Source organism: Neovison vison, chromosome 1 (genome assembly GCF_020171115.1).
Source record: "Neovison vison isolate M4711 chromosome 1, ASM_NN_V1, whole genome shotgun sequence".
NCBI classification, from domain to species: Eukaryota; Metazoa; Chordata; class Mammalia; order Carnivora; family Mustelidae; genus Neogale; species Neogale vison.
In genome coordinates, this window is record NC_058091.1 from 62,889,749 (window position 1) to 62,914,872 (window position 25,124).

Genomic DNA, 25,124 nt, shown 5'->3' on the forward strand with positions numbered 1-25,124 from the left:
TTCTACTTCTAATAAATCAGGACATATAATAATTAAGCATTAGAAACACTACCCTTTGCCATTTATAAAAACACTCTAGTACAATCAAACTGAAACATCTGTTGATTAAATAAAGCAAATTGCTATTTCACCAACCACTGAGAACTGGAAGCTTTCTCAAATATACAGAATTAAGACACACACACATATATACAAAGATACTTTGTACAAAACAATGAGAGCCACACCCAACCAGAGTTTTAAAACTGATCCAATGATGATAAAAATACAATGACAAGCCAAGAAAATTAATCCAACCTGGCACAGAGATATATATACATTTCCTACAGGGTATGAAAAATAAATCATAGGGACAACTCTCCCTCCAGAGAAAACCCTTTCTGCTCAGATGGCCCCAACCACACCATCAGCAGCTGGTTCTCTTAAGTTAACCTCAAGTAGCTAACCTCCCATAGCTGAGAAAGTACAGGGATGCTGGTGCCCACAATGAAGACAGACTCTCCACACAGCAGCCTTGGGGTACTGTGCCCACTGCTTTACCGAAAAACCAAAATCAAGGGTCCATGGCAGGCTGGGCCAATAATCCTTGACTAGTTGTATCAAAGAAAAATTGCTAAAATACCACTCTATTGAAATTACAACTTTATCAGCTTGTCAGCAACCAATGATGGCAAACCAAATAAATGAACATGTGCCCTTTGCAGGTACAGTTGACCATGTATGTGTCTGCTTACAAACTTCCACGATGGTCCTTTCCTGGCTACAAAACATCCAGATTTGACTGTCAGGTCCCATTCCCTTTCCAGCCTCCTGTCCTACCACTGCACCTAAGACCAGTCACAAACTCCTGGCAACAACCAGAACTTAAGTTTCTTTCTTTGCTTTCAGAGCTAACTGCTTCTCTTCCAGCAGGGCTCAGCTCAAATATCCTCTCCTCCAGGAAACATCATTTTCTCCACTGGGCATCCGTAGCACATTATCATACCTCATGGTGCTCACATGTCTCTGTCCCAACATCACTATGAGCCTGTAGGAATGTAGGTTCTGATGCGTTCAACTATAATTCAACATTAAACTTCCAATCATAGAAGAGACAATAGGCACATAATAAATATTTAGAAAAATGGGTGTACATACATGAACAAACAAAACAAGGAATAAGCAAACAAATAAACACTCGAACTGATGAACGTTCTAGCTGAGGACTGGAGAGAGGGGATATTAATACTATTATGTTAGTAATATTAAGCACTGACCGATCCCCAAAGAATACCCTGAGCTCCTTACCTCCTTTCAGCTACTCTTCAACTCCACGTTTATTTCACTTCTCCATATCATAGTAATACAAATTCATCTCTTTCTTATTTTTAAAGATTTATTTATTTGTGGGGTTGGGGAGAGAGAGGGAGAGAGAATCTCCAGCAGACTCCTCGCTGAGCGCAGAGTCTGACATGGGCTCAATCTCATGACCCATGAGATCACAACCTGAGCTGAAACCAAGAGTCAGAGTTAACTGGCTAGCCACCTAGGGGCCCCACAATCCCCATCTTTAATCCAAATTTTTATCACCTCAGAAGCTCTGGCTCTTTATTTCTAAGCTACCCATGTGTAGTGTACATGTAATAACCTATATGTACTGGTTTCTATAGAGGCTCCCAAGTAGACCACAAGCCCCTTGGAGCCACTTCTTTTGTCCTTGTAATCCCAGAGCCCAACACAGTGCCTGACAAATAGCAGGCCCTCAATATATGAGATGAATAAATAAGTGAAGAAAGGAGGACGTAACAATTGTCACATTTTGCTTTGTACATTTTTCTTTTCTGTTAAATCATCTGATTTTTCCAGGTAAACTTTAATCAGAGAGAGATGATGAGGAAGAACAGATCACTTGTAATCAAATCAGGGCCTGAATAACAACCTGTATGAAATCAGTCTTTTCCTATATTAATGTTCAAAGACCCTTCACCACCTTATTGTCTCCTGGTGTCTGTTCTCAACGTAGAATAATTTTAAAAATCTTGTAATTGAATAAAGTTGAACCAATCACAAAACTTACAAAGCTATTACAGAGAGTGCCATATCTGCCAGGCTCTGAGCCAAGATCTTTAATACAGTTTTTCTTCATCTTCAGAAACACTCTAAAGGATTGTGTTTGGAAAAAGAAGTCTGAGAAAGGTTACATAACTTGCCCCAAGTCACTCTGCTAGTAAACTAGGGCACCTAGGTTTGCACCCACGCCTGTTCAGACCACACACTTACTAAAACTTTAAAAATTTTAGGCCTTATTTCTTAAGATTAGAATAATGGTACAGACAGAATTTCAAAAGCCTATGTTTTCACCTTCATTATTACCAACTGCTAAAAAACCACTCACCACTACTGGATATCTTACTGAATCCTTGTTAGCCACCAAATCACTAAAGAACACAGAAGTCCCCAAAACAGATAAATGCAGCTTTGGAAAATCCCCTCAAGTGTGGTAGCATCCTTTCCTGGCTCTTGATCCTACTGGGGCCCTCTTACTGCTGAGACGGTCAGGGATACCAGCAATTCTCCAGCATGCCTTTAAAGCAACAGTCCCTAGAGACTAGTGAGGCTATGGGGAAAGGACACACTGGCCACAGTGGGATCAAACTGCTCTAAGTTTTCTATGAGACAATCTGTCACCATGTATTAAGCAATTTTTTTAAAAAAATGCCTATCCTTTGACACAGCAAGTCCAGAGGTAATTGGGTAATGCCTACAGATGTATAAATAAGACACTAAAGGTCAGATAACAGTAGAATGATCAAATTATCCAAGATGCAAACATATGATGGCATGTTATGCAGTCATTAAAATGGTGATGTACCGGTGTACTTACTACTCTGCCAAAATGTCTACAAAATACTGCATATGTAAAACACAGATTATGTAATATATAATCCTTTTTAAAAACTGTATACATATTTTTGAAAATTTTGTAAGAGAAAAAATTAAAAGTGTCCAAGAATATGCATCCAAATGTTAACAATAGTGATCTCAGTGGTAGGAGGATGTGCTTGACTAGATGGGCAAAGAGAACTTCACCAATCTTCTTCATTTTTTTAATGGTCATTTTATTACTGTTAAATAATGAAATAACAAAACACTTTTAATTAAATCAATCCCTTAAAAATGCCAAAGACCTCACAAAATCAGTCAGAACAGGTTTTTTTCCTCCTTAAGTTTTCCTTTTGATGCCTTCAAGTCTTTTAAATTGTTCATAGCTAAGCCTAGGGTAAATTCATAGGAGGATTAAGCTTCAAGAGTCTTCCCAGTTTTATCTCCTGTTTTCAATTCTCTATGGAATGATATATATTCTTGGACTTGCAGGAAAGCTGACATTGAAGGTTTAGTTTCTAGAATTTAAACTCAGGTCCTCTAACAAGAAGGAAAGAGTAAGGACTGTGCGCAAAACTCCATTAGCAGAATACAGAATACTTCTTAAAAGTGCACAAGATGAATCTTTGATGGATGAGGCAATATTTTCTACCAATCCCCCATTACAAAGGTGGATTTTAAAAGGCAAAGACCAAAAGTAGAAGATATTTTTAAAGACCTGACAAAAGGAACTTCTAAATAAGGCAAGAAAATGTCTTCCAAGATGACAACCGCACTCAACATATCTTAGACCTGCAATTAATACTCCTTGATTTGAAAATAAACAGCAGGCAAACACTCATTTTTCTTCTGAAAAATGTAATTTATTTTTTGTGTGAATTCTTTTAAAGATTTTATTTGACACAGAGAGAGACACAGCGAGAGAGGAAACACAAGCAGGAGGAGTGGGAGACGAAGCAGGCTTCCTGCAGAGCAGGGAGCCTGATGCAGGGCTCGATCCCAGGACCCTGGGATCAGGACCTGAGCGGAAGGCAGACGCTTAACAACTGAGCCACCCAGGCACCACTAGATAATTTAAATGTAGTAAGAATTCAAGTAAGCACCTAAAAAAAGAAACTATTTGAAATATACTACAAACCTGGGGTTATACTAAACGTGTTTACTGGCCTAAGTATGCAGAAAAGCACAAATCTTGTTTATAGGGTTCCAAAAATCTACTTGTAAAGATGTACGGAATTCGGAACACGTTTCCCATCAAAACAATGTCAGACTGGTAGTAAACTCCCGACCTGATCCATAAAGAGGAGTGAGAACTATTCCACACCTCTGTCTTAGGTGAACAGCACTAGTGTTCTAAGTGAAGAAAGAGATAATGCTAGGGCAATTAAAAGAGCTTCCCTCAAAGCAGAAACCTCTCCAGAGGCTAACTAAGAGATGCCACTTCCCAGGTCATATACCTTCTTTCTGGGGGCAACCCATGTCCAAATGACCAGTCGAGGTGGGGGCGGTGAGTTTAAAGGCCCTGCCTCCATGTCTCAAGGTGAGATAACTCTGCAGGACCATCCCAGCTCCAGAAGTCTCAGCTGCAACTGCAGAGCAGTTCAATTCCTCCCTCTGTTCAATCCTGCTTCCCTCACTGCCCAGCTAGCGCATTTCCAGTAAAATTCCTACACATAAAATCTCTGTTTCAAAGACTATTTCCAGAATCTGCCAAATTAACTTAGTAAGCTCATATTATAAGTCAAACAACATATATGTGTATATAAGTAATACGTCTGTAATATATGTTATAGGTCTTACTGTATATGTATGGGTAGGTACTGTAATCCCATTATAAATATGCAGAAACTGAGTCTCAAAGAAGTCAAATGACTTGCCTGAGATCATATGGCAAATAATTTGAGGAACCAGTACAGGAATCTATGCCTACCAAATGCACAACCAATCACCATACAAACTAACTCCATTTACTAGAAAGTGCTGTTGAATGGATTAAAGGCAGATTCAGCTACCCAGGGGCTCTGGTGGCAGTCAGGAATGAGTGGCGTGATGAACCATCATCATCCATAAAACAGGAATTAATAAAAGGATCTGGGATCCAGGCCCACTGAAAACTAGGTACTGTGATCAAGGGTTCATATTTTTTTAGGCCTTAAGCAAAAAAGCAGTGGCGCAATGGAACCAGAATTCCAGAATGAAACTGCATAGTTATAACTGACTGCATGATTACTAGATCCTAAAAATAATGATTGGCAAATCTTGTCCACCTACAATCAAAATGCTACAGTATGTGCACAGATGTTTACTATGTAGGAATAGGATGGCACTTCATCTTTTACTCCAATTCCTACAAAAAGCTTCATAAACCAGGATCTAAAAAGGTACTAAGAAACTTATTAGGCATACAAAGTCCTTGCGATTAATATTCATCTTACTCAAGATGCACAACTGCAACCAGTTCAACTTCTTCACCTACAATGCTACCATAGCTTCCCCAGCTTTCCCTAACTAGCAGTCCTCTTTTATCGATTAAGCAGCTATTTATACCTACTGACAGGCAGTGAACAACTAAGAACTAATAGCACCCTTCCCTGGTGGCCATAATGCCCAAGAACTACAAGACATAAAACAATTCTATAAACTCCAAACAAATACAAGCTACAACTACTATTAACTTCATGAAATTGGCATGCTTGCATATGCAGATCACAACGAAGTTGCACAATGAAAACAAACCCTTTAAAATTTTAACAGAATTCAGATTACATCCTTAGAATTATTTGATTTGCAATATTCATAACTACAAAATCTAATGTCACAGTTAAAAAAAAATTGAATATACTTAGAAATACTATACTGGGGTATACTTAAGTCACTTAAGCAGTCAAGCGTCTGCCTTCCCCCCAGGTCAGGATCTTGCCATCTGGGATCGAATTGTCTGGGAGTGAATCCCATGTTGTCAGGCTCCCTGCTCAGTGGGAAGTCTGCTTCTTCCTCTCCCTCTGACCCTCCCCAACCCCACACCACTCATACATGCTCTCTCTCTCAAGTAAATAATCTTTAAAAAAAAAAAACAAAAAAAAAAAACAAAGAAAAAGAACAACAACAACAAAAACTGGGGCCCCTGGGTGGTTCAGTCAGTTAAGTGTCTGCCTTCAGCTCAAGTCATGATCCCAGAGCCCTAGGATCCAGCCTGAGTCCCCCATTGGGCTCCATGCTCTAATGGAAGCCTGCTGTCCCTCTGCCTCTGCTCTTCTTGCTTGTTCTCTCTCTCTCTCTCTCTCTCTCTCTTAAATAAATAAATAAATAAATAAAATCTTAAATAAAAAAACAAAAAAAGATTGGACTCCCTGCTCAGCAGGGTGTCTGCTTCTCCCTCTCCCTCTGCTGTTCTCCCTGCTTATTCTCTCACTCTCTCAATAAATAAATCTTTTTTAAAAAAAGAAATACTGGGGTGCCTGGGTGGCTCAGTGGGTTAAGCCGCTGCCTTCGGCTCAGGTCATGATCTCAGGGTCCTGGGATCGAGTCCCGCATCGGGCTCTCTGCTCGGCAGGGAGCCTGCTTCCTCCTCTCTCTCTCTGACTGCCTCTCTGCCTACTTGTGATCTCTCTCTGTCAAATAAATAAATAAAATCTAAAAAAAAAAAATTAAAAAAATAAAAAAATAAAAAATAAATAAAAAAAGAAATACTATACTAGTCCAACTGACGTCATTCCAAAATTCAAAAATAATTGGCCTTATTGGTTGATTCTTGAGAATCTGCATATCTATTGCCCCTTCCTTTAAAATTCACCCATACCACCTCTCCCATCCCAACATTATAAAGTACAGTGTTACATGGGGAGGAGGAGGAAGCATTTATAATTTCCTTACTTTACTTATCGGTTTTGCACACAGAAGGCCTTAGCATCCATGTTCAGGTATCAACTCCGGTGAGAAGTTCTTCAAATTAAGGTGGATCATTCACTGAGACAGGATACGACGTTAGAACCAAATGTGGCATCATAAAATACAGCTCACGGATCAAAGTTTGTACCTTCTCTAACCCTGACTATGGCAATGTTTGGCCCATTTCCTCCCTTTTTTCCCCATTCATTTCCTAAAACAAGCGCCAAATCAGAAACACACAGCTTCACACAGACATATACAGAACTGCTAAATATACCTGAGTTTGCCATTTCCAAGGAAATAATCAGGACATCGTAACTAGCTTGACGTTTACAAAGAAGGAGGTATCACCAGCCTGAGAAAAAAATTTCTTCACACCACCTTAAAGTTGTCTAATCTTTTTTCTAAAGAATTTTTTTTATTTAATTAACATGGAATGTATTATTAGTTTCAGAGATAGAGTTCTGTGAAAGTAGTCTAATCTTTTGGAGAATAAGGGAACAGAGAACTTGAAGCTTCCATACAGACCAAAAAAAAAAAAATAAAGGGCAAGCCACACCACCATCAGACCTGGAATGCAAGCTCCTTGAGGACCAGGATGTCCTCTCTTGATTACCACTGTACCTTTTTTTTTTTTTTTTAAAGATTTTATTTGTCAGAGAGAGAGAGGGAGAGAGAGCGAGCACAGGTAGACAGAATGGCAGGCAGAGGCAGAGGGAGAAGCAGGCTCCCTGCCAAGCAAGGAGCCCGATGTGGGACTCGATCCCAGGACGCTGGGATCATGACCTGAGCCGAAGGCAGCTGCTTAACCAACTGAGCCACCCAGGCGTCCCTACCACTGTACCTTTTAATACTTAGCACAGTAGTGGTAACACTGTAAGTGTTTAATAGTTTTTGAAAAAGTGAATGACAGCTATCACTCATTGATCACTTTCCTTGAGGAAATTTAGTAAGCACATTTGAAACATAACAAGACTTTAAACAAGAAGAGCAAATTGGGCAAAAAAGTGACACTCCAAGCCTCACCATAACCCTATGAGGGAGCCAATGTAATAATATATATAATATTTTTTCAATTTTAAAGTTGAGGAAATCAAGTCTGAGAAAGACCAACGTTCCCAAGAAGGCAGAGCTCTAAAGGGCTAAGCCACAAGTCTGTCTTCCTTTCCCTCTGCCACATCAATACCAAAATGAGGTGGAGAGCTTGGAAAACAAAAGAACATGGAGAAGACAGCCTGACCAAAAACTGCATTATCACACATTCAAAACCAGAATGTCTATTCCTAGAAAAAAGAAAAACCTTATTTCAATATTGCAGACACACAGCCACTGGGGCCTATGGTTCTGTTCTTAACAGGCTACACTTCAATCTCCTATGTTCAGAGCACTGTGGGGTTCTTCTAAGTGCAGGTGGCCGTTTAAAAAGTGACTGATCTGCATAAAGAATGGCTTCAAAAGCTGAAAAACTACAAGTTAAAAGCCAGATACAAAAATCCTAATCTCCCTTCATTAAATATACCTCTATTCCCTTCTCTGAAAAACCGCCTGAACAGAGGAATTCCAAGAACTGTCCAAGAAAAGAAGTGTTTGCCGGGCACCGTGTAACGAAAGCCATGCCTGTGCAGTGACAACGGCAATCCTGTCCACTCTTCCCTACGTGCCCCTCCAAAGGTGCATTCAGGCACTGCCTAAGATTAGTTGGCTTCCTTCTAAAACTGTGAAACAGAATCATACAGAGGTTCTTTTTTTTTTAACTCGGGTCTGAGAACGGAAGTCAAGTTCAGATTCTCTTCCTTCCTCAAGCGAGCAAGAGAATTAAAGAGCGCGCGCGCCAGCACACACACGCACACACGCACACGCCCTACAGTAAAAATGTCTCGGGGCCTCTTCACCTGTGGCAGTTGCCGCAGCAAGCCCGGATCTGCAGGGATTTAAGGCTCTTCCTCATTCGCAAGGAAAGACGGCGAGCTGAGGGGGACACCGGGAAGAACGAACTGGTGTCTAAGTTTCCAATCGGATCCCTCTTCTCAACTTGGGCAGCTCTCTTCTTCCCCCGCCCTTCCCCCACGGCCCGGGGCACACACTTGGTCCCGCCAGGACCCGCAGGGCCCGAGGGGAGCACGGCCGCCACCGAGCACCCGGGCGCCCCTCGGAGTCGGAGAAGGAGTCGGGAGTCCGAGGCGCAGCCGACCCCAGGCGCGCGACCCGGGAGCGGCAGAGACCCCAGGAAGGGGCCGATGAATCGTTACCGCCGCCGCCAGGCGTGGGGACCGGGAAGGGGCAGCCGCCGCGGGGCGGAGAGGCGGGGTGAGCACTTCCTGACTCTCGCATTGTCCACGCACCGCCCGCGCCCCGCCACCGCGCCGTCCCCGTCCGGGAGGAAGTTGGCGCTCGCCCCGCCAGCCCCGTCTTACCGTTCTTGGCGTCGCCCGCGGCTGCAGCCCCCGCGGCGACCGCGGCGTTGGCGGCGCCAGTTCCCGCGCCTCCGGTGCCCGCCGCGCCCCCGGTGCCCGGCGCTCCCGCCGCCGCCGCTCCGCAGCCGGCCGCCGCCGCCAGGCCCCCCCCGGCCGCCGCGCCCGCCGCGCCCGCCGCTGCCAGGGCCCCGGCTCCATTTTCCTGCTCGTCCCCGCTGCTGTTGGCGCGCTTGTTTTTGCGGCCGCCTTTGCTGTTTTTGGGGTTGGGCATCTCGCGAGCGTCCAGGTGCCCGGCGTCAGCGAAGGCGACTCCCCGCCGCACGGCCGCTCCCGGGCCGCGCGGAGCGGGCTCCGGGAGGCAGAGAATGGAGGGCGCGGACCGGCGGCTCCTCCGGCGCCCGTCTAGCCGCGCGGCCCGCGCCGCGCCATCCCGGCCGCCGCGCCCTCTCCGGCTTCCTGGAGCCGGCGCGCGGCCACCCGAGGCTCGCAGCCGCGCGAGCGCCGCGGGCTCGGGACGCGAGCGGGACGCTCCCGAGCCGGAGGGAAAAGGCGGGTCTCCGGCTTGTTTTGATTCGGCTCCGCTGACACGCTCTGGCCCCGCCCCCGCCCGTGACGACACTGGGGATTCGGCCTGGCCGCGCCCACCAGGTGACCTCACGACGGACTGGCCCGCCCGCGTGACGTCAGGCTCGCGCTGAGCCGGCCACTTTCGAGTGACGTCATCCTGGCGCCCTCACCGCGGGCTTGCGGAGCTGCTGGGCATCTGCGAAGCGAGCTACGTGAAGTCGCCCCCTAAGCCAATCCGGGAGCGTCTCAAGTAGTTATTCCGTCGCCTCCTGACCTTCATGTGATCAAGTCTTAGAACAATATGGTCCGGAAAAATAGGCGGGTAACTAGAACAAGAAGTGAAAACAAAGGATTTCGGATTAGTAATCCGTCAAAACACCTTCCCCTTCAACATCAGTTCTAGGTTCGGTAATTACAGGTGCAAGATTGAGTTCCCAGACAATGGAAATGAACAGCAGAGTCCCTGATGAGAACCCGGCACAGTGTGGTGGTGAAAGTAGTTCATACAATCAGGACCCACCATCCAGGGATGAAACTAAACGTTGCCTGTGATCACAAAGCGGGTGAGGGGAAAACCCAAACCCCACGGATAGGGCTGAGCTGTCCTGAAAAAGAGATGGCTGCGTTGTGAGCAGGCTAAGGTTAGAACGGGACACCTGTGAAGGGAGGCAAAGACATGAGGGCAGGAGAAAGACCCGTGGGGAGAGTTTTACATGGGCTCGCATTTCTGCAACTTTATTGTCTTTTCACAGACCAGCTCCTTCCCAAACCTCAGGTCCCAAATCAAGCGCATTTCCTTCAGGATGTTGTAACAGAAACACCTTCCCGGAGGAGCTATCAGAAGTATCACTGTTTGTTTGTTTCATCCATCTCTCATTAAGTTGTCAATGTACATGTTTACTTTTTTTCTATCCATCTCCTTCTTACTCACATGAAGCTCCACAGGTAGTAGATTTTATCAGTCTTGGGCACCTCAGGGAACAATAGCTAGCTTGTATTTGTTGAGTGTATAAATTAGATTCTTTTTTCATGAACTATAAAGGAAAAAGTATTTTAGCTGACAATTTACAGTTTTCCCCCTCCTATAGTGTAATCTTTTTTAATTAACCCAGCTCTCCAGTAAAGGCTTGGTGGCTGTGTTGAAAGGCCCAAAGAGACAGGCAGGAAAGCACAAGGAAGAGAACCCTCCCCGTGCTTCTCACCTAATGGAGGGATTCTGACTGGGAACAGAGCCCATAGCAGAGCTTGGAGCTACAAGGAGGAATGGTGGATACTTAGGAGCAATTGCTGGTTAGACTTTTCAGCAGGAAAACGATGAACCCTTTAATTCCCTAGTATATACTGATGGTTACATTAGATAGATATTTCGTTCCTATATTTTTACATCTATTTCTACCCTAACCCGACTTCCTCTAAGCACTAGAAGAGCAGGGATTGAGTCTATCTTTCTACCTAACTCTTCAGAATCTAACAGAAAGACTGACCCACAGAAAGCAGTCAGTACAAATCTGTTGAATGGAGGAGCCTACGTTCTTCTGGCTACATTTTTCTGAACCTTGAAGTCTCAACTAAATCATCAATTATCTAGGAAGTCTCCTCTGTTAGCCGAAGGCTAGATTTGCCCCCTGTGCTCCCAGTATCTTCCCCACCAAAACAGCCTGCACAGAAAGGTATTGAAAATGCCTGTTTAAGGGCGCCTGGGTGGCTCAGTGGGTTAAGCCGCTGCCTTCGGCTCAGGTCATGATCTCGGGGTCCTGGGATCGAGTCCCGCTTTGGACTCTCTGCTCAGCAGGGAGCCTGCTTCCCTCTCTCTCTCTGCCTGCCTCTCCATCTACTTGTGATTTCTCTCTGTCAAATAAATACATAAAATCTTTAAAAAAAAAAAAAAAAGAAAGAAAGAAAATGCCTGTTTACTCGTCTGTCTGGGGCCCCACTGTACTACCAGCCCTATTATGGCAGACATTGTGTCTATCTTAGTGATCACTGTATCCTTGGTACTTAGCGCAGTGTATGGTACACAGTAAGTATTTATTAAATGCATGAAAACTACATCAATAAATGAATGGACAAATGCTTTGAAGGTATATGCAACAGGATTTGATCACCACCTGGACCTGTGAAGTCAAAAAATTCTGAAAACTGGAGGAAATGCTGCCAGTGGTTGGTTAAATGGAGACTTGAGCAGGGAGGAGCTGGGGACAGAGATAATGAGTTAATGTGGCCAGTTCGGATGTAGGTTAATTTCATTACTAGGGTCCTTCACTGAAGGCAACTTAGCAATCTCACAGTATTTTGGTGACCTTGGCTTTGGCTTTTTTTTTTTTTTTCTTTTTCTTTTGAGTGGCGAGAATGAAGAAGTTTTGTGTTAGAATACAAGAAAACTGAGATAACTATTTTCTTGAATAAGCACATTGCTGTCATGCCATATTGGATCAGAATAAGTATACATGTACCCTGCAGACAGATATTCACACCAGCTGCCTCCCACCTCTACATAACTGAGACTTAAGAACTGGAAGCTTTCCCACAAAAATATCATAATTGGCTCAAAGCACACAGTCATCCAGTCAGTTGTTGTTCTTGTTCATTGTGTAAGCCACCTCCTTCTCATTCAAACGAAAACAAAATCAAAAGGAGGAAGGAGATGCTGGGCCACTTCTTCCACGTTTAACCTTGCTCATCTATTTTTAGCCTTAGTCAAATTTGATGCAGAGGCAACAGTTGCAATTTTATTCTGAAAAAAAGTACTAAAATGAAGATATTAGGAACAAAATTTTTAAATAAATTTAGGGACTCCATTTCCTACTTCCATACAACATGTGGAATTTCCTTGGAATCCTAGCCCTTTTATCTTTCTCTTTTCACACCATTTCTGAAGGAGAGAGAAAAGGAGAAAACCTATCTAAAGAGCAAAAGATGGATGATGACACAAAGCCCTCCCCTCAGATGCTTCTAGAAGGAAATATGAAGAACTCTAGGAAACCATGGGAGCCCCTATGCTCTGTATATCCACACCGGGCTTCCCTTTTTTAATTTCTCTGATCAACCCATGCACACTGAAATAATTTTTTTTTTTAAGTATACCTATACCCAATGTTTCCTTCCCCCAAAGTTCATCACCCACTCCATACCCAGGTCTTCACAAAACTGAGTAAAACACAGCAACAATATACAACAATATACAATATAAACAATTTATACCCCCGAGAAAAGAGACAAGCCAATCTTCAGACTGCATCAGAATAAGTGGTCATTGTTTCAATGTTCTTGTTCTATTTCCATTTTTGCTTGACATGTGTACCTGTCTTCTAAACTCTTGGGGTCAACTAAGTCCTTTGGGCTAGAATTAGCCTGATCTACTAAAGTCACTTCAAGTAAACATACCCTGAACAATGCCTATTATCTGTATGCACCAGTTTCTTCTTCTAGAAATAGTCTTTCCTATGCCCAGAGGTTTACTTTGAGGAATGGTAATAATTCTGATTATAAAGAATTTTTACAAAAGGGAATACTAATGCAAATAATGGTATGAATTATTAAATGCCATAGATCTGCTCTCCTATTAAACCTTCCCAATTATCAATAGTAACATTTTTCTCAAATATGTATCCTCATAATTTGTTTTTAGGCCTTTAGTTTAACTTTTATATTATTTCCATAATCTATAAAAGCAGTCATATAGAAGACCAGAATTCTGATCTTCAAATCCCTGAACTTGCATCTTACTCTAACCTCTGTGCCTTCTTTGCCCATACTATTGTCCCAACTCAGCATCAACACTGTCATGGATCCCAATAATTTAAATAAAGCACTCCTTTTAAGAGATATATCAATTATCTTTTCCAGGGCAACATCCCTGGACTCATACCATTCAATAATCTTTTACTTCACACCTCTGTGTTTCTACCACCTGGCTATACCAATGTTTTCCAAAATGGGGGTCTTGTTCTTTGTGAGATCAGTTCAGAGGGTTTCCACCAGCATTTCTTGAAAACTGGAACAGAAGAGGAAACATCAGAATGTATTCCATATAGAAATTAAGTATTGTTCTGTAAAACATATTATTTTTGCAAAATTCCACTTATATGCACACATGAAAATATGTATATACATAGAGAGTCATGTTGTATAGTCCATTTCTCATTGTGGTTGCAACCCGAAATTATTTGGAAGCCACTTGCCATAACATACCATGAAGTATTTGATTTATATGAGCTGTCTTTCCATGGTTTTCCCACCTAAGGAAGAGCATTTTCTCTCTCCAAATATATATTAAATTCTGCAAAGACAGACATCATATCTTTTGTCTTTCATATTTCTTCTAATGAAGCTACCATCAAGATTGTTTTGCTTGCATATTCCATACATACTTATATATTGAGTTTTAGTGTAAAAACTCACCAAACTCAAAAACCTGAAATTCTATTGGTGAAGAGGAGGGATGTACAACAAAGCAACAAACACAAAAGATGAGCCTGGGTGGCTCAGTTGGTTGAGCCTCTGCCTTCAGCTCAGGTCATGATCTTGGGGTCCTGGGTGAGCCCCACATTGAGTTCCCTGCTCAGCAGGAAGTCTGCTTCTTCCTCTGCCCTTCCCCACTGTTCATGCACTCTCTTTCTCTCTCTCTCTCTCTCTCTCTCTCTCTCAAAAATAAATAAAATCTTTAAAACACACACACATACACACACAAAGGAAAAAGTAAAAATCAACTATCAACCTGAAACAAAGAAAACAAAAAAGATGGGTAAGTTGTGTTTTGTTTTGTTTCGGTACCTTTTATTTTAGAGGGGTAATGGTCTCCTCAGATCCCCAGAAGACAGAGGGGTTAATGGAGGCAAAATTATCAAAGAAGTCTTCATGAGAAAGCCATGAAGATCAGTCTTTTAAAAGGGCATGAGAGCAGGGGCACTTGGCTGGTTTACTTGGAAGAGTATGTGACTCTTGATCTCAGGGATTGTGAGTTTGAGCCACACATTGGGTGTAGAGATTACTAAAAAATAAATAAATAAACTTAAAAAATAAATTAATAATAAAAGGACATGAAAGCAAGAATGAGAATAGCACTTACAGAGGGAAGAGAGGAAGCCATAGAGACTCTGGTGTTCTTGGGTACAGTTGTAAAGCAGATCACAGTGGGCACAGTGCAGCAATGGACATATAGCTGGTTATAGTCCAGACCTTGATAACTGGTACAGAAGCTAGAACTCACCATCCTTCTCTCTCTCTCTTCCTTCTTTTTGCTGATACTACCTAATTACTTGTATTTGCTTTGTTACTTTCTCTCTTTCCTCACTAGTATGGAAGTTTCAAGAGAGTGAGGATTTTTCCATGGAATCCTCAGTGCAGGGGTCCCTGGCTGGCTCAGTTGGTGGAGTGTGACACTCTTGATCTCATGGTTGTGGGTTCGAGGCCTGTGCTGGATATGGGGATTACATAAAAATAAAATCTTAAAAATAAACTAAAATAAGAATCCTTAGTGCCTAAATCAATACCTAGCACTAGTGTTTGATTCATAGTTGTGGAATTCAAGAACACATAGAAGGACACCCAAAAGAAGTAATCCAAACCAGACCTCAAGAAAAAAAGGGGGGTAGGGAGGAAGCCTTCTAAACCAACACTACTATGCTCTGGGCAGACATAACATCCTTCCCCAGTAGCTAAAATATTTAAACCAAAACGGGTGGCTGTGTTTGAGGCAAGCTTTTATAGCAAGGGACCCTATCATAGCAATAGCTTCTTCAGCAATCACAGTGGCCAGGCAATTATCAATTTCTACACCTTGTATGTCTGATACCTCCCCTGGAAGTAGCACTGAAAATTCAGATTTGTATCACCTAGATTTCACCTGGATCCTCCAGGTTTTTCCCCAATTAAATAAGTATTTTTCTATGCTGTCATTCAAAAGCACAATTTAACCACAACACTTTAGTCCTTCTTTTGGCTACCTGCAAGGTTTGACTTGGATAATACAACACTGACCCTCTCTAAGTGCCTTTTCTAGGGTGCCTGGGTGGCTCAGTTGGTTAAGCGACTGCCTTTGGCTCAGGTCATGATCCTGGAAGTGCCAGGATTGAGACCTGCCTTGGGCTTCCTGCTGGGCAGGGAGTTGGCTTCTCCCTCAGCCTGCCCCTTCCCCTTTGTGCTCTCTCTCATTCTCTCTCTCTCTCTCTCAAATAAATAAAACCTTTTACAAAAGTACGTCTTTTAATTCTGCACTAATTATCTATTGCTGCCTAACAAATTACCCTACAACGTAGCAGCTCAGAAAAACACACATGTATTATCTCACAATTTCTGTGTCAGGAATCTAGGCATGGTTTAGCTGGGTCCTCAGGCTCAGATCTCTCATAAGACTGCAGTTATGTCGAAACTCAGCTCAGGGAGAATCCATGTCCAGACTCACTCCTGAGGTTGTTGGCCGGATTCAGTTCCTCAGGGTAACTGGCCAGAGGCCTCCCTTAGTTCCTTATCATATGAGCTTCTGCAGAGAGCAGCTGGCCTCATACAAGTGAGCAAGAGAAGGATAAGCAAGACAGAAGACAGTCTCTTCTGTAACCTAATACCAGAAGCAAGAAGCTAGTCACCGGGTTCAGCACACGCTCAGAGGGAGGGGGTTTTACAAGGGCATAAATACCAGGGGACGGGGATCAGTGAAAACCATCCTAGAAGCTGCCTACCACAGCTAAGTTAATATATTGCTTACAATCCAAATTCTAATTCCTAAGGGCTTCAGATTTATTTTATAAGATGAGGGGGGATTGTGGTAATCATTTCACAGTATATACATATGTCAAAACATTGGTCTTTGTACATTGTAAATATATACAATTGTTATTTGCTAATAAGACAAGAAGAGAGAAAAGGTCTGCACTTATTCTGGTTCTTCCTTTCTAAATTACTGTTTCAACTAATTAATCTTTGGTGATCTTGGATGAGTCAATTTCATGCATCTAAAATAACTTCTGCAAAATAATCTTTATTTAAACTGTTTCAGTCCTCTGTATTCAAAACTCTACTGATGCATGGAACAAACCCAACAGTGTAATACATTATTGGACAGAGGGCCGGCTTCACAGACACCTATTTTTTAAGTGCTAAGGCTACGCTCTGCCTGTTTGTTGAGTTAATTTTGATTGAGCTTGAATAGAATTGTTTCAAGATTCCTCCTCCTCCTTTATTTCTACTTAGAACAAGTTCTACCAAGAGTGCCCTGAAGAACACTAGTTATGTAAGACATGCCTCTATTTCTATGGCTAAGTAAGTCTAGGAAACCCTGTGTACTTTAATACTCATAATATACATGACCGTAGTGAAGACCCTAAAAAATCCAGCAATAAAGAAACCAGCCTACTCGCAATTTAGAATTTCCCAAGCTTATACAACCCATAGATCCTTTTGCATGCAATACCCATTAACATTCTGTGAAACTAGAGTTCTGCTAAATACTTTTTTTGGGAGAGTGCCTTAGAGCAAAAAATACCTACTTCTATCTTTAGCATTCAGGTGAGGATGCACTGGCAAAAATTCAAGTGAAAAGATAGGCACTGGATCCTTCTCATAAACAACCAGGTCTTTAGAAAATGTCTTGAGAAATATCTTTAAAACTCTGCAATCTCCAACATTTATAGTGATATAAATGCATTGAATACTAATGTAAAATAGTTGAACACTCACAATACTGCTTCCATTTTCAGAAACATCAATAATGTTATCATTGTTCCATCAAAGAACAAAAATTTATGTCAACAACCTAGTAAGGACTACTTTTTTTTTCTAGTGGAAAGACATCATTACCAATATTCTAACCAGAGAAGCAAATTCCAACTTTTGTTACAAATCTTTGATGTAACAGAACTATAGAATCTAAAAATATATTGCTTTGTACTCTCTGTATATGATACGGTTCTCCTCTTTAGCATCACATGGATAATCATTTGGTCTAGATAAGGGCTTTTATGTCTGTTTTTGGAGTTCATTTTGATTGATGTTCAATAGAATTCTCTCTCAAAATTTCCCTTCCTTCTGCAGAATATTCATACTGAATCCTTGAATGCAAATATGGTACTGCACAGATTAGAGATGGCCATGAGTTGGTTACTCCTCTCCCCAACACGTGGAGTCTATTTTCCCTCCCCTTGAATCTGATCTGGCCTTGGGACTTGCTTTGATCAGCAAGAAACACAGGATGGTTCCATTCCTTTAGCTTTTGCTCGTATTCTCTTAAAGCCATCCATCATGCTGTGGAATTATGACAGGCCAAATGGAGGTGGTGACAAAGACTCTCTCCTTTTTTTTTTTTTTAAAGATTTTATTTATTTATTTGACAGAGAGATCACAAGTAGGCAGAGAGGCAGGCAGAGAGAGAGGAGGAAGCAGGCTCCCCGCTGAGCAGAGAGCCCAGTGTGGGGCTTGATCCCAGAACCCTGGGATCATGACCTGAGCTGAAGGCTAAGGCTTTAACCCACTGAGCCACCCAGGCGCCCAACAAAGACTCTCTCCTTTTTTTTTTTTTTTTTTTTAAAGATTTTATTTATTTATTTGAGAGAGAGACAGTGAGAGAGAGCATGAGCGAGGAGAAGGTCAGAGAGCGAAGCAGACTCCCCATGGAGCTGGGAGCCTGATGTGGGACTCGATCCCGGGACTCCAGGATCACGCCCTGAGCCGAAGGCAGTCGTCCAACCAACTGAGCCACCCAGGCGTCCCAAAGACTCTCTCCTTGACCCAAACTTGCATCAGGCTCCTCCGGTTCCTCTTTTTGAAGAAGTCCTAACCCTAGGCTCTGTCCTTGGTCTGCTCACTCCGTTTTATCAAAAACCCTGCTGAATTAGTCTATTGAAAATACCTCCTCTTAATACCTGATCACCCTCAGTCTCTTATCACTCTGGCTTCCTTCAACAAGAATCCTGTCAAGCTAGTTTAGCCAGGGTTCCAAACCCTGATATTTCTCTTGGTGATTTTTCCATCCACGGACCCCACACCCTGCTCCTTGGCTTTAAATTCCCACTGTTCCTTGTTGTATTCAAAGCTAAGCCTACTCTCACTCCCTTACTACAAACTCCATTGTAGTGGTCCCCCTAGATAAACACTGGGTTAACATCTTTAACAAATATCGTGAATAAATATCTTGGGTTAACATCTTTAACAAGTATCGTGAACAAATATCTTTTTAACAAAGGATCCCAGACACCTGGAAGATGAGAAGTGTCAACCTAAGGAACCAATAATTAGCCAGAGCATTTATATGGGATCAAAGATTTGCAGTTCAGGGTATACAGATTTGGGTAGCAAACTAAATAGTGTCCCATTCAGGAGTAAAAGTCAGGAGCTTTTCAAGCAAAAAGGGAAGGCTTGTATACATCATTTACAAAGAATTTTTGATTGGTGTTGGCAGCAGAAAGCTAACCTTGACTGAACATAATTGGTTGCTAAGGCTATCACTAAGCAAAATCTCTTACCGTAGCAAGTTGCAGGTGTTCTGACTGAGTCCTTGGAATATTTGTGGTCTGGCCCAGTTCAAAAGTTCAGGCTTCCACCAGTGAGGACATGCATAAGGCCCACCCCCCTTAATAGGCTCCTAACTCCATCTTAAAACCCTTGACATAAGCAACCCCGTTCAATTTTACCATTCCTGGGAGTCATCTTTGAGGTTTCAGCCTCCACCAGGCTTCTGGCTCAGTAGTTCTCAGCCTGGGCTCTTCTGCCCCTACGGACAGTTCTGGCTGTCAACTATTAGCATCCAGTAGGTCGAGGCCAAGGATGCTGCTAAAATCCTACAGTGCACAGAGCAGCCTCCACAACAAATAATTCCCTAGCCCCAAATGTAGTGAGAGGGTTGAGAAATCCTCTTCCAGCAAAAAGCGGCCGTATGAGTCACCCTCGCTTCACCATGCGGAACAGATTGCCCAGATGAGCCCAGTCAATCCACGGAACTGGGAGAAATAATACAGAGCTGCTGTTTTAAGCAACTATTGGGGTAATTTCAATGGTGTGCTATTGTTAAACCACTGAGGGGGGCGGAAGGAGGGAGCCTGTGGTCTGAATACTCCTACCATGGCCAATTTTAGGCTACCAGTGATGAGCCACTGCCCTCAAGGCTGGGAAGAAGTGTGCATAGTCAGCTCTGGGAGCCAGCAGGGCTTGTCCACACTGCAACAGAAAACTGAGGCAACATCCTGTGTTCAAAGTGGTTTGGTTTTGTTTTGTTTTGTTTTGTTTTTTCTGTCTGAATTCTAATCATGGGCATTTCCTGTATCGGGTGGACTGCCTGGTCAGGGCTCTCTACTTGTATATTACGGTCACATTTCTATTGGAAGCATCTCCTTGAAATGCCGACACATCGATTCCACAGTCTTTCTGGCTTGCACCATTTTTTGCATAGTTAAAATGAACTGACTGGGTTTAGCCCAGAGGCTGCCACCAAGGATCATAGCATGGACCCCACTCCGAAGTAATCCCCCAACACCCTCAAAATTGTGGTGACTGAGGTCAGCAGTTCGATATGGAATAAAAGGTTGCCCTCACTAAACAGTGGGTTTTCTTGGTGAAAAGAAACGTCTGGACAACAGGTGAAGGAGCTAGGCCAAAATAAACTGGGAGAACAAGAGGATCACCCGTGCCAGGTTTGGGCTCATGCTAGAGCACACTTTTATTCAGAAATAATCTTTTCCTTCCAGATAGAGGCAATTTCTTCTTGCATATGGGCCCAAAACATGCTTTGTTATTTCCTAGAGCAGCCATTTCTTAGGTTTTTAGGGTGGACACTGGATTTCGGTTCTATTAAAAGTTATTTTAGTTTTCTGGTTAGGAGACTATCCAGGCAGCCAAACTTCCTTGTTTTCAGTCTTGGCTTACTAGCTGCATGACCTTGGGGAACACATTTGTGAAATATGGATAATAATAGTATCTATTTAACAGTTAAGTTAGACAATAGGTAGTGCCTAGCACATAGTAAGCTCTCAGTAAATCACAGCTATTATATTAGCAGGAGCATTTAAAGTTTGTATTCACAGTTGCTGTTTATTTTCTTCCTTCTAACTATAAATGCTACTTAACGGTCTAGGTTTTAACTGTAAACAAGCTTTTTTTCTAAATGCAGTGCCGGTTCTAGGTCAAGGATAAGCTGCTTTTGGCCCTCAACTTTTGTCTCATTCAAGAACAAACCACACCCTATTTCCTGTTGCATGCAAATATGGGTACCTTAAAGGGGCAGTCAAGACCGGGGACCCAGACAGGATGCTTAAGATTGCCACAGAGCGCACTCTGGTGTACACAACTGGAAGCCAGAATGAGACCTTGTGCTTTACCCAAGAATTTTTTTTTTTTTAAGATTTTATTTATTTATTTGACAGAGATTGAGATCACAAGTAGGCAGAGAGGCAGGCAGAGAGAGAGGGGCAAGCAGGCTCCCCACCCAGCAGAGAAGCTGACACGGGGCTCAATCCCAGGACCCCGAGACCATGACGCGAGCCGAAAACAGAGGCTTAACCCACTGAGCCACCCAGGTGCCCCTTTACCCAAAAACTTGATGTTGATTTGTGTGGACAGAAATTATTGCAATGAGGGGTACCTAGGTGGCTCAGGCAGGTAAGCGTCTGCCTTTGGCTCAGATCCTGATCTCTGGGTCCTGGGATGGAGCCTTGCCCTGGGTTTCCTGTTCAGTGGGGAGTCAGCTTCTCCCTCTGACAGCACCCCCTCCACACCGCAGCTGCCTAGAGCTCTCCCTCAAATAAATAAATAAAATCTTTTAAAAAATGATATGGTGAAAACATTATTTTTAGAAGAATAGTCTAACAGTAACATTCAGGATTGAACTGATAGAAAAAAGTAGTGACAGGGAAGCCAGCTGAAAAATCTATTGTATCATTGCTGGGATGAGATCTTGAAAGTTTGGGACTGGATGGTTTAACAGGGGAATGAGGAGGAAAGGATGCACATGGCAGACATTTTTAGGGATGCATCCATAGAACTTAAAGACAAAAATCTTTGATTTAAAAAAAAAAAAAAGGCAGCTTCATCATCACCTTGCTCTGTTCGGATGGATACCATGGATTTCAAGTTACAAGTAAGTCATGAGCATCTTCTATTCTAAGGAATCCCAGAAAGGTAAAAGAGAACCCAATATTTATTATGTTGCTTTGTTTGCTTTAAAGGACAAAGTTAATTTACTATTCATCAAGACTTGAAAGTTCTAGGTAAAACTGGACATCTTACCATTAAAGACATTATCCCATTACCGACTCTGAATTAGGTTGGCAATCCTACTTCAGTGGTTTCCTAAGACATTTTTAGGTTCCTGTTTGAGACAAAAGAAGGGCCAGACATTTTCTGCCAAGGATTTTAGATACTCTGTTTCCCCACCTAACATCCAGAGAAGTAGACTTAACTCAACATGTATTTATCTAGTACCAGTTTTGCATGATGTTGTGCACCAGACAGACAGCAAACACCTTTCTTTTCCCTTCGTTTATAGGCCACACAAGATTCATGACCACAGCAACAACAGGTTAAAAAGAAGGAACTTTTTATTTAGTCCATCTTTTCATCCTTGACTCACATAAGAAACATCTTCCAACTTTTTGTCTATAAGTAACAGTTTGATTCACAGTATTTCCCCTTTTTTTTACCATGAAAAAGAAAACTATCATTGTTCAAATGAACAGATGATTCTTTTCTGTTCCATAATGGCAACTTCGTTGGCCATTATCTTCAAAAACATTCACTAAGCCTACGATGAAGTTCTGTGCCAGTTCCAAACACAAAGTGATGTAAAAACAATCCAGTCCACTCAAGGAGCCCACAGCCTGGTGAGAGAAAGATGCAGATGTATGTTTATTTTCATGCTTTTCTTTAAAAGTTCTTACAGAGAACAAAGAGATGCACAACTTAAGAAAATAAAGTATATTAGAAGCAAATAAGAAAGATGAGGCAAAAAGGAACTCAACAGAGGTAGGCTAAACACACAAAATAAATACAATGAAGGCCTACCTGTATTTGCTAAGGATCCACCGGGAAATTGGTTCTAAGCTTTTCATCATTCTCTTTAAAAGGAGAAACATAACCAGTTATACAATCTACAGGTTCCACCAGGTAACAGCAGACTAATTGCTCAGGAAGAACATAACTAGTCCTGCTATAAGGCCCAAACAAACCCTCAAGTGTCCTGCAAATAAAATGCTATGAAAATACTGACAATATCCTCAGAAATATCCTTACACCAGATAAAGTGGAGCTATTTCTTACAGCACATCAAAGTATGGACTGATGGCTTATCATCAAAGTCTTTAAAAGCAGTTCAGTAAAAGCAATTTTATAGAAATTCACTTAAGCAGAAAGTTCCATTATAACATGATAGGTACAGTAATAGAAATATGCATAAAGAGCTGTGGGAGAACGGTAGCGGGGAGGGCCAGGTGCAATTTCATTATTCAAGGTTGGAGCAGACATCACCGCCAAGGAGAGACTCTGGCAGCCTCTATTCAATTTCCAAAAGAAATACAGGTTTTGTTGTAAACACCTAACTTTCTTAGAATTCCAATATTTATTATGGATGGAATGCTGTTTTAGAAGGGCATCTTCAGGGGCGCCTGGGTGGCTCAGTGGTTTAAGCCTCTGCCTTCAGCTCAGGTCATGATCTCAGGGTCCTGGGATCGAGCCCCACATCGGGCTCTCTGCTCGGTGGAGAGCCTGCTTCCTCCTCTCTCTCTGCCTGCCTCTCTGCCTACTTGTGATCTCTCTCTATCAAATAAATAACTAAAAATCTTAAAAAAAAAAAAAAAAAAAGAAGGGCATCTTCATCACAGCAAAATTCACACTAAAAAAAATCAAAACACACCTTCGGGGCACATGGCTGGCTGAGTTGGTGGAGTATGCGAGCTTTGGTCTCGAGGTTGTGAGTTTGAGCCCCACATTGGGTGTAGAGATTACCTAAAAATGAAATCTTAAAAAAAAAAAAAAAACAACCAACTTTCATTGAAAGATTCTTATTTTCTTTGTCGTTTACGTATCTTGGCTCACTCTTGTTATTAAATACAATAAATAATAAATTGAAAAAATAGAGTTTACCTACCTGAAGGGTGGGTGCTCACAGAATCAGTGAGGGTTTATAGTTGTATCAAGTTTAAAGTAGGATCCCCAAGAAATCCAAGACTACAGAACTAAAGGAATTCTTTGGGGATTAGTTATAGTTCTCTGTTGAATTGCATTTTTAAAAAAATGATATGGTCAAGAGTTATATTTCTACCAAATAACAGAAAAAGAAAAGAGCAAACAGAAAAGAAGTTCTCAACATAAAAAATAAAATGAAATTTTTGACATCAAAGAGAAAGTCTTGAATTTCTAATCCATTCAATAAAAAGAGGTGACAAGATATATATTGAAGGAAAGGAAAAGCAGGAAGAATGGAAAATGCTTCTGTGTTTGGTTTTATGAAGATCGTATTTTTCTTCAGTGTTCAGCCAAGTATGAAAGGGGAGTAGCATTTTCTGGCTTCTCTTATACTGTGACTAACTTCCACATCCATAGGTATAGAGTGGCTTCCGTGGACCATGGAGGTGAGTGGCAGAAAGAGTCACCTCCATAACACTGAGCCTGGGGCTAACACCAAATAACAGAGGATAATGTTAAACCTCTACAAATAAAAATGCACAAAATGAGAAGGATTGGCACAGATGCAAAATCAGGGGAGATCCTACTTGACAACCACCGGTCAGAGAGCACTCGGAAACATTTGCATCGACTTCTCTATCTCCTAGGACATGTGATGGGTTGCTGAGATTACAAAAGGATATTTAAAATCTTCACGGAGCAGGGCTTTAGATACCAAGCTTGAGAACATTTTTGTGTGTGACAGAAATAAAATCGGGTGTTTAAAATCCATCGGCGGTCCTGTAAAGGGGATGGATCTTTCAGTTTAAGGATCTTGTTTGTTGAGTGTGAATGAAGTCATCTTCAGAATCACAGACACCTGCAGACTGTAGGAGGTGATGGGTGAGGAGGGGTTGAGGTGAGGTGCATTTCTGTGTATCAGAGAGTGGAGAGTAAGTGCAGCGGGAACCAAGAAAGGGAGGAGGCTGGAGGTTTTATCCATGGGATGGAGGAGGAAAGACGGGGACAGGAGACCATGAACTAGAGCGACGCAGGCAGCGCAGAGTGATATTTGAAGAAGGTATTTGAAGGAGGAGACCCACCTCATATAATGAACTGTAGCCACCTTCCATCTGCCCAGTCTACACACACACACACACTCTCCCCCACCGCCATGGATAGGACCAGCCACTGAACGCTGGCTTATAAAGTGGATTTTCTTTGGTGGAATCAATAGTAGCGTTCAATCCTACTTCCCAGCTGTAGAGGACCAAGAACAGAGGCTGCCATGAGAGGATCGGTGCATTCATC

The 25,124-nt window shown here is 42.3% G+C and overlaps 1 protein-coding gene across 1 annotated transcript in view; it reads right to left on the bottom strand.

Moving 5' to 3' along the window:
• The window catches only part of HECA (hdc homolog, cell cycle regulator), a 45,760-nt gene extending 36,173 nt beyond the window's left edge, over positions 1 to 9,587 (bottom strand). Inside the window, exon 1 of the mRNA XM_044247744.1 lies at positions 9,165 to 9,587. Within this exon, the coding sequence (XP_044103679.1) occupies positions 9,165 to 9,435 (271 nt within the window). The 5' untranslated portion in view covers positions 9,436 to 9,587. The remainder of the gene's footprint in view (positions 1 to 9,164) is intronic.
• Positions 9,588 to 25,124: the final 15,537 nt, after the last annotated feature.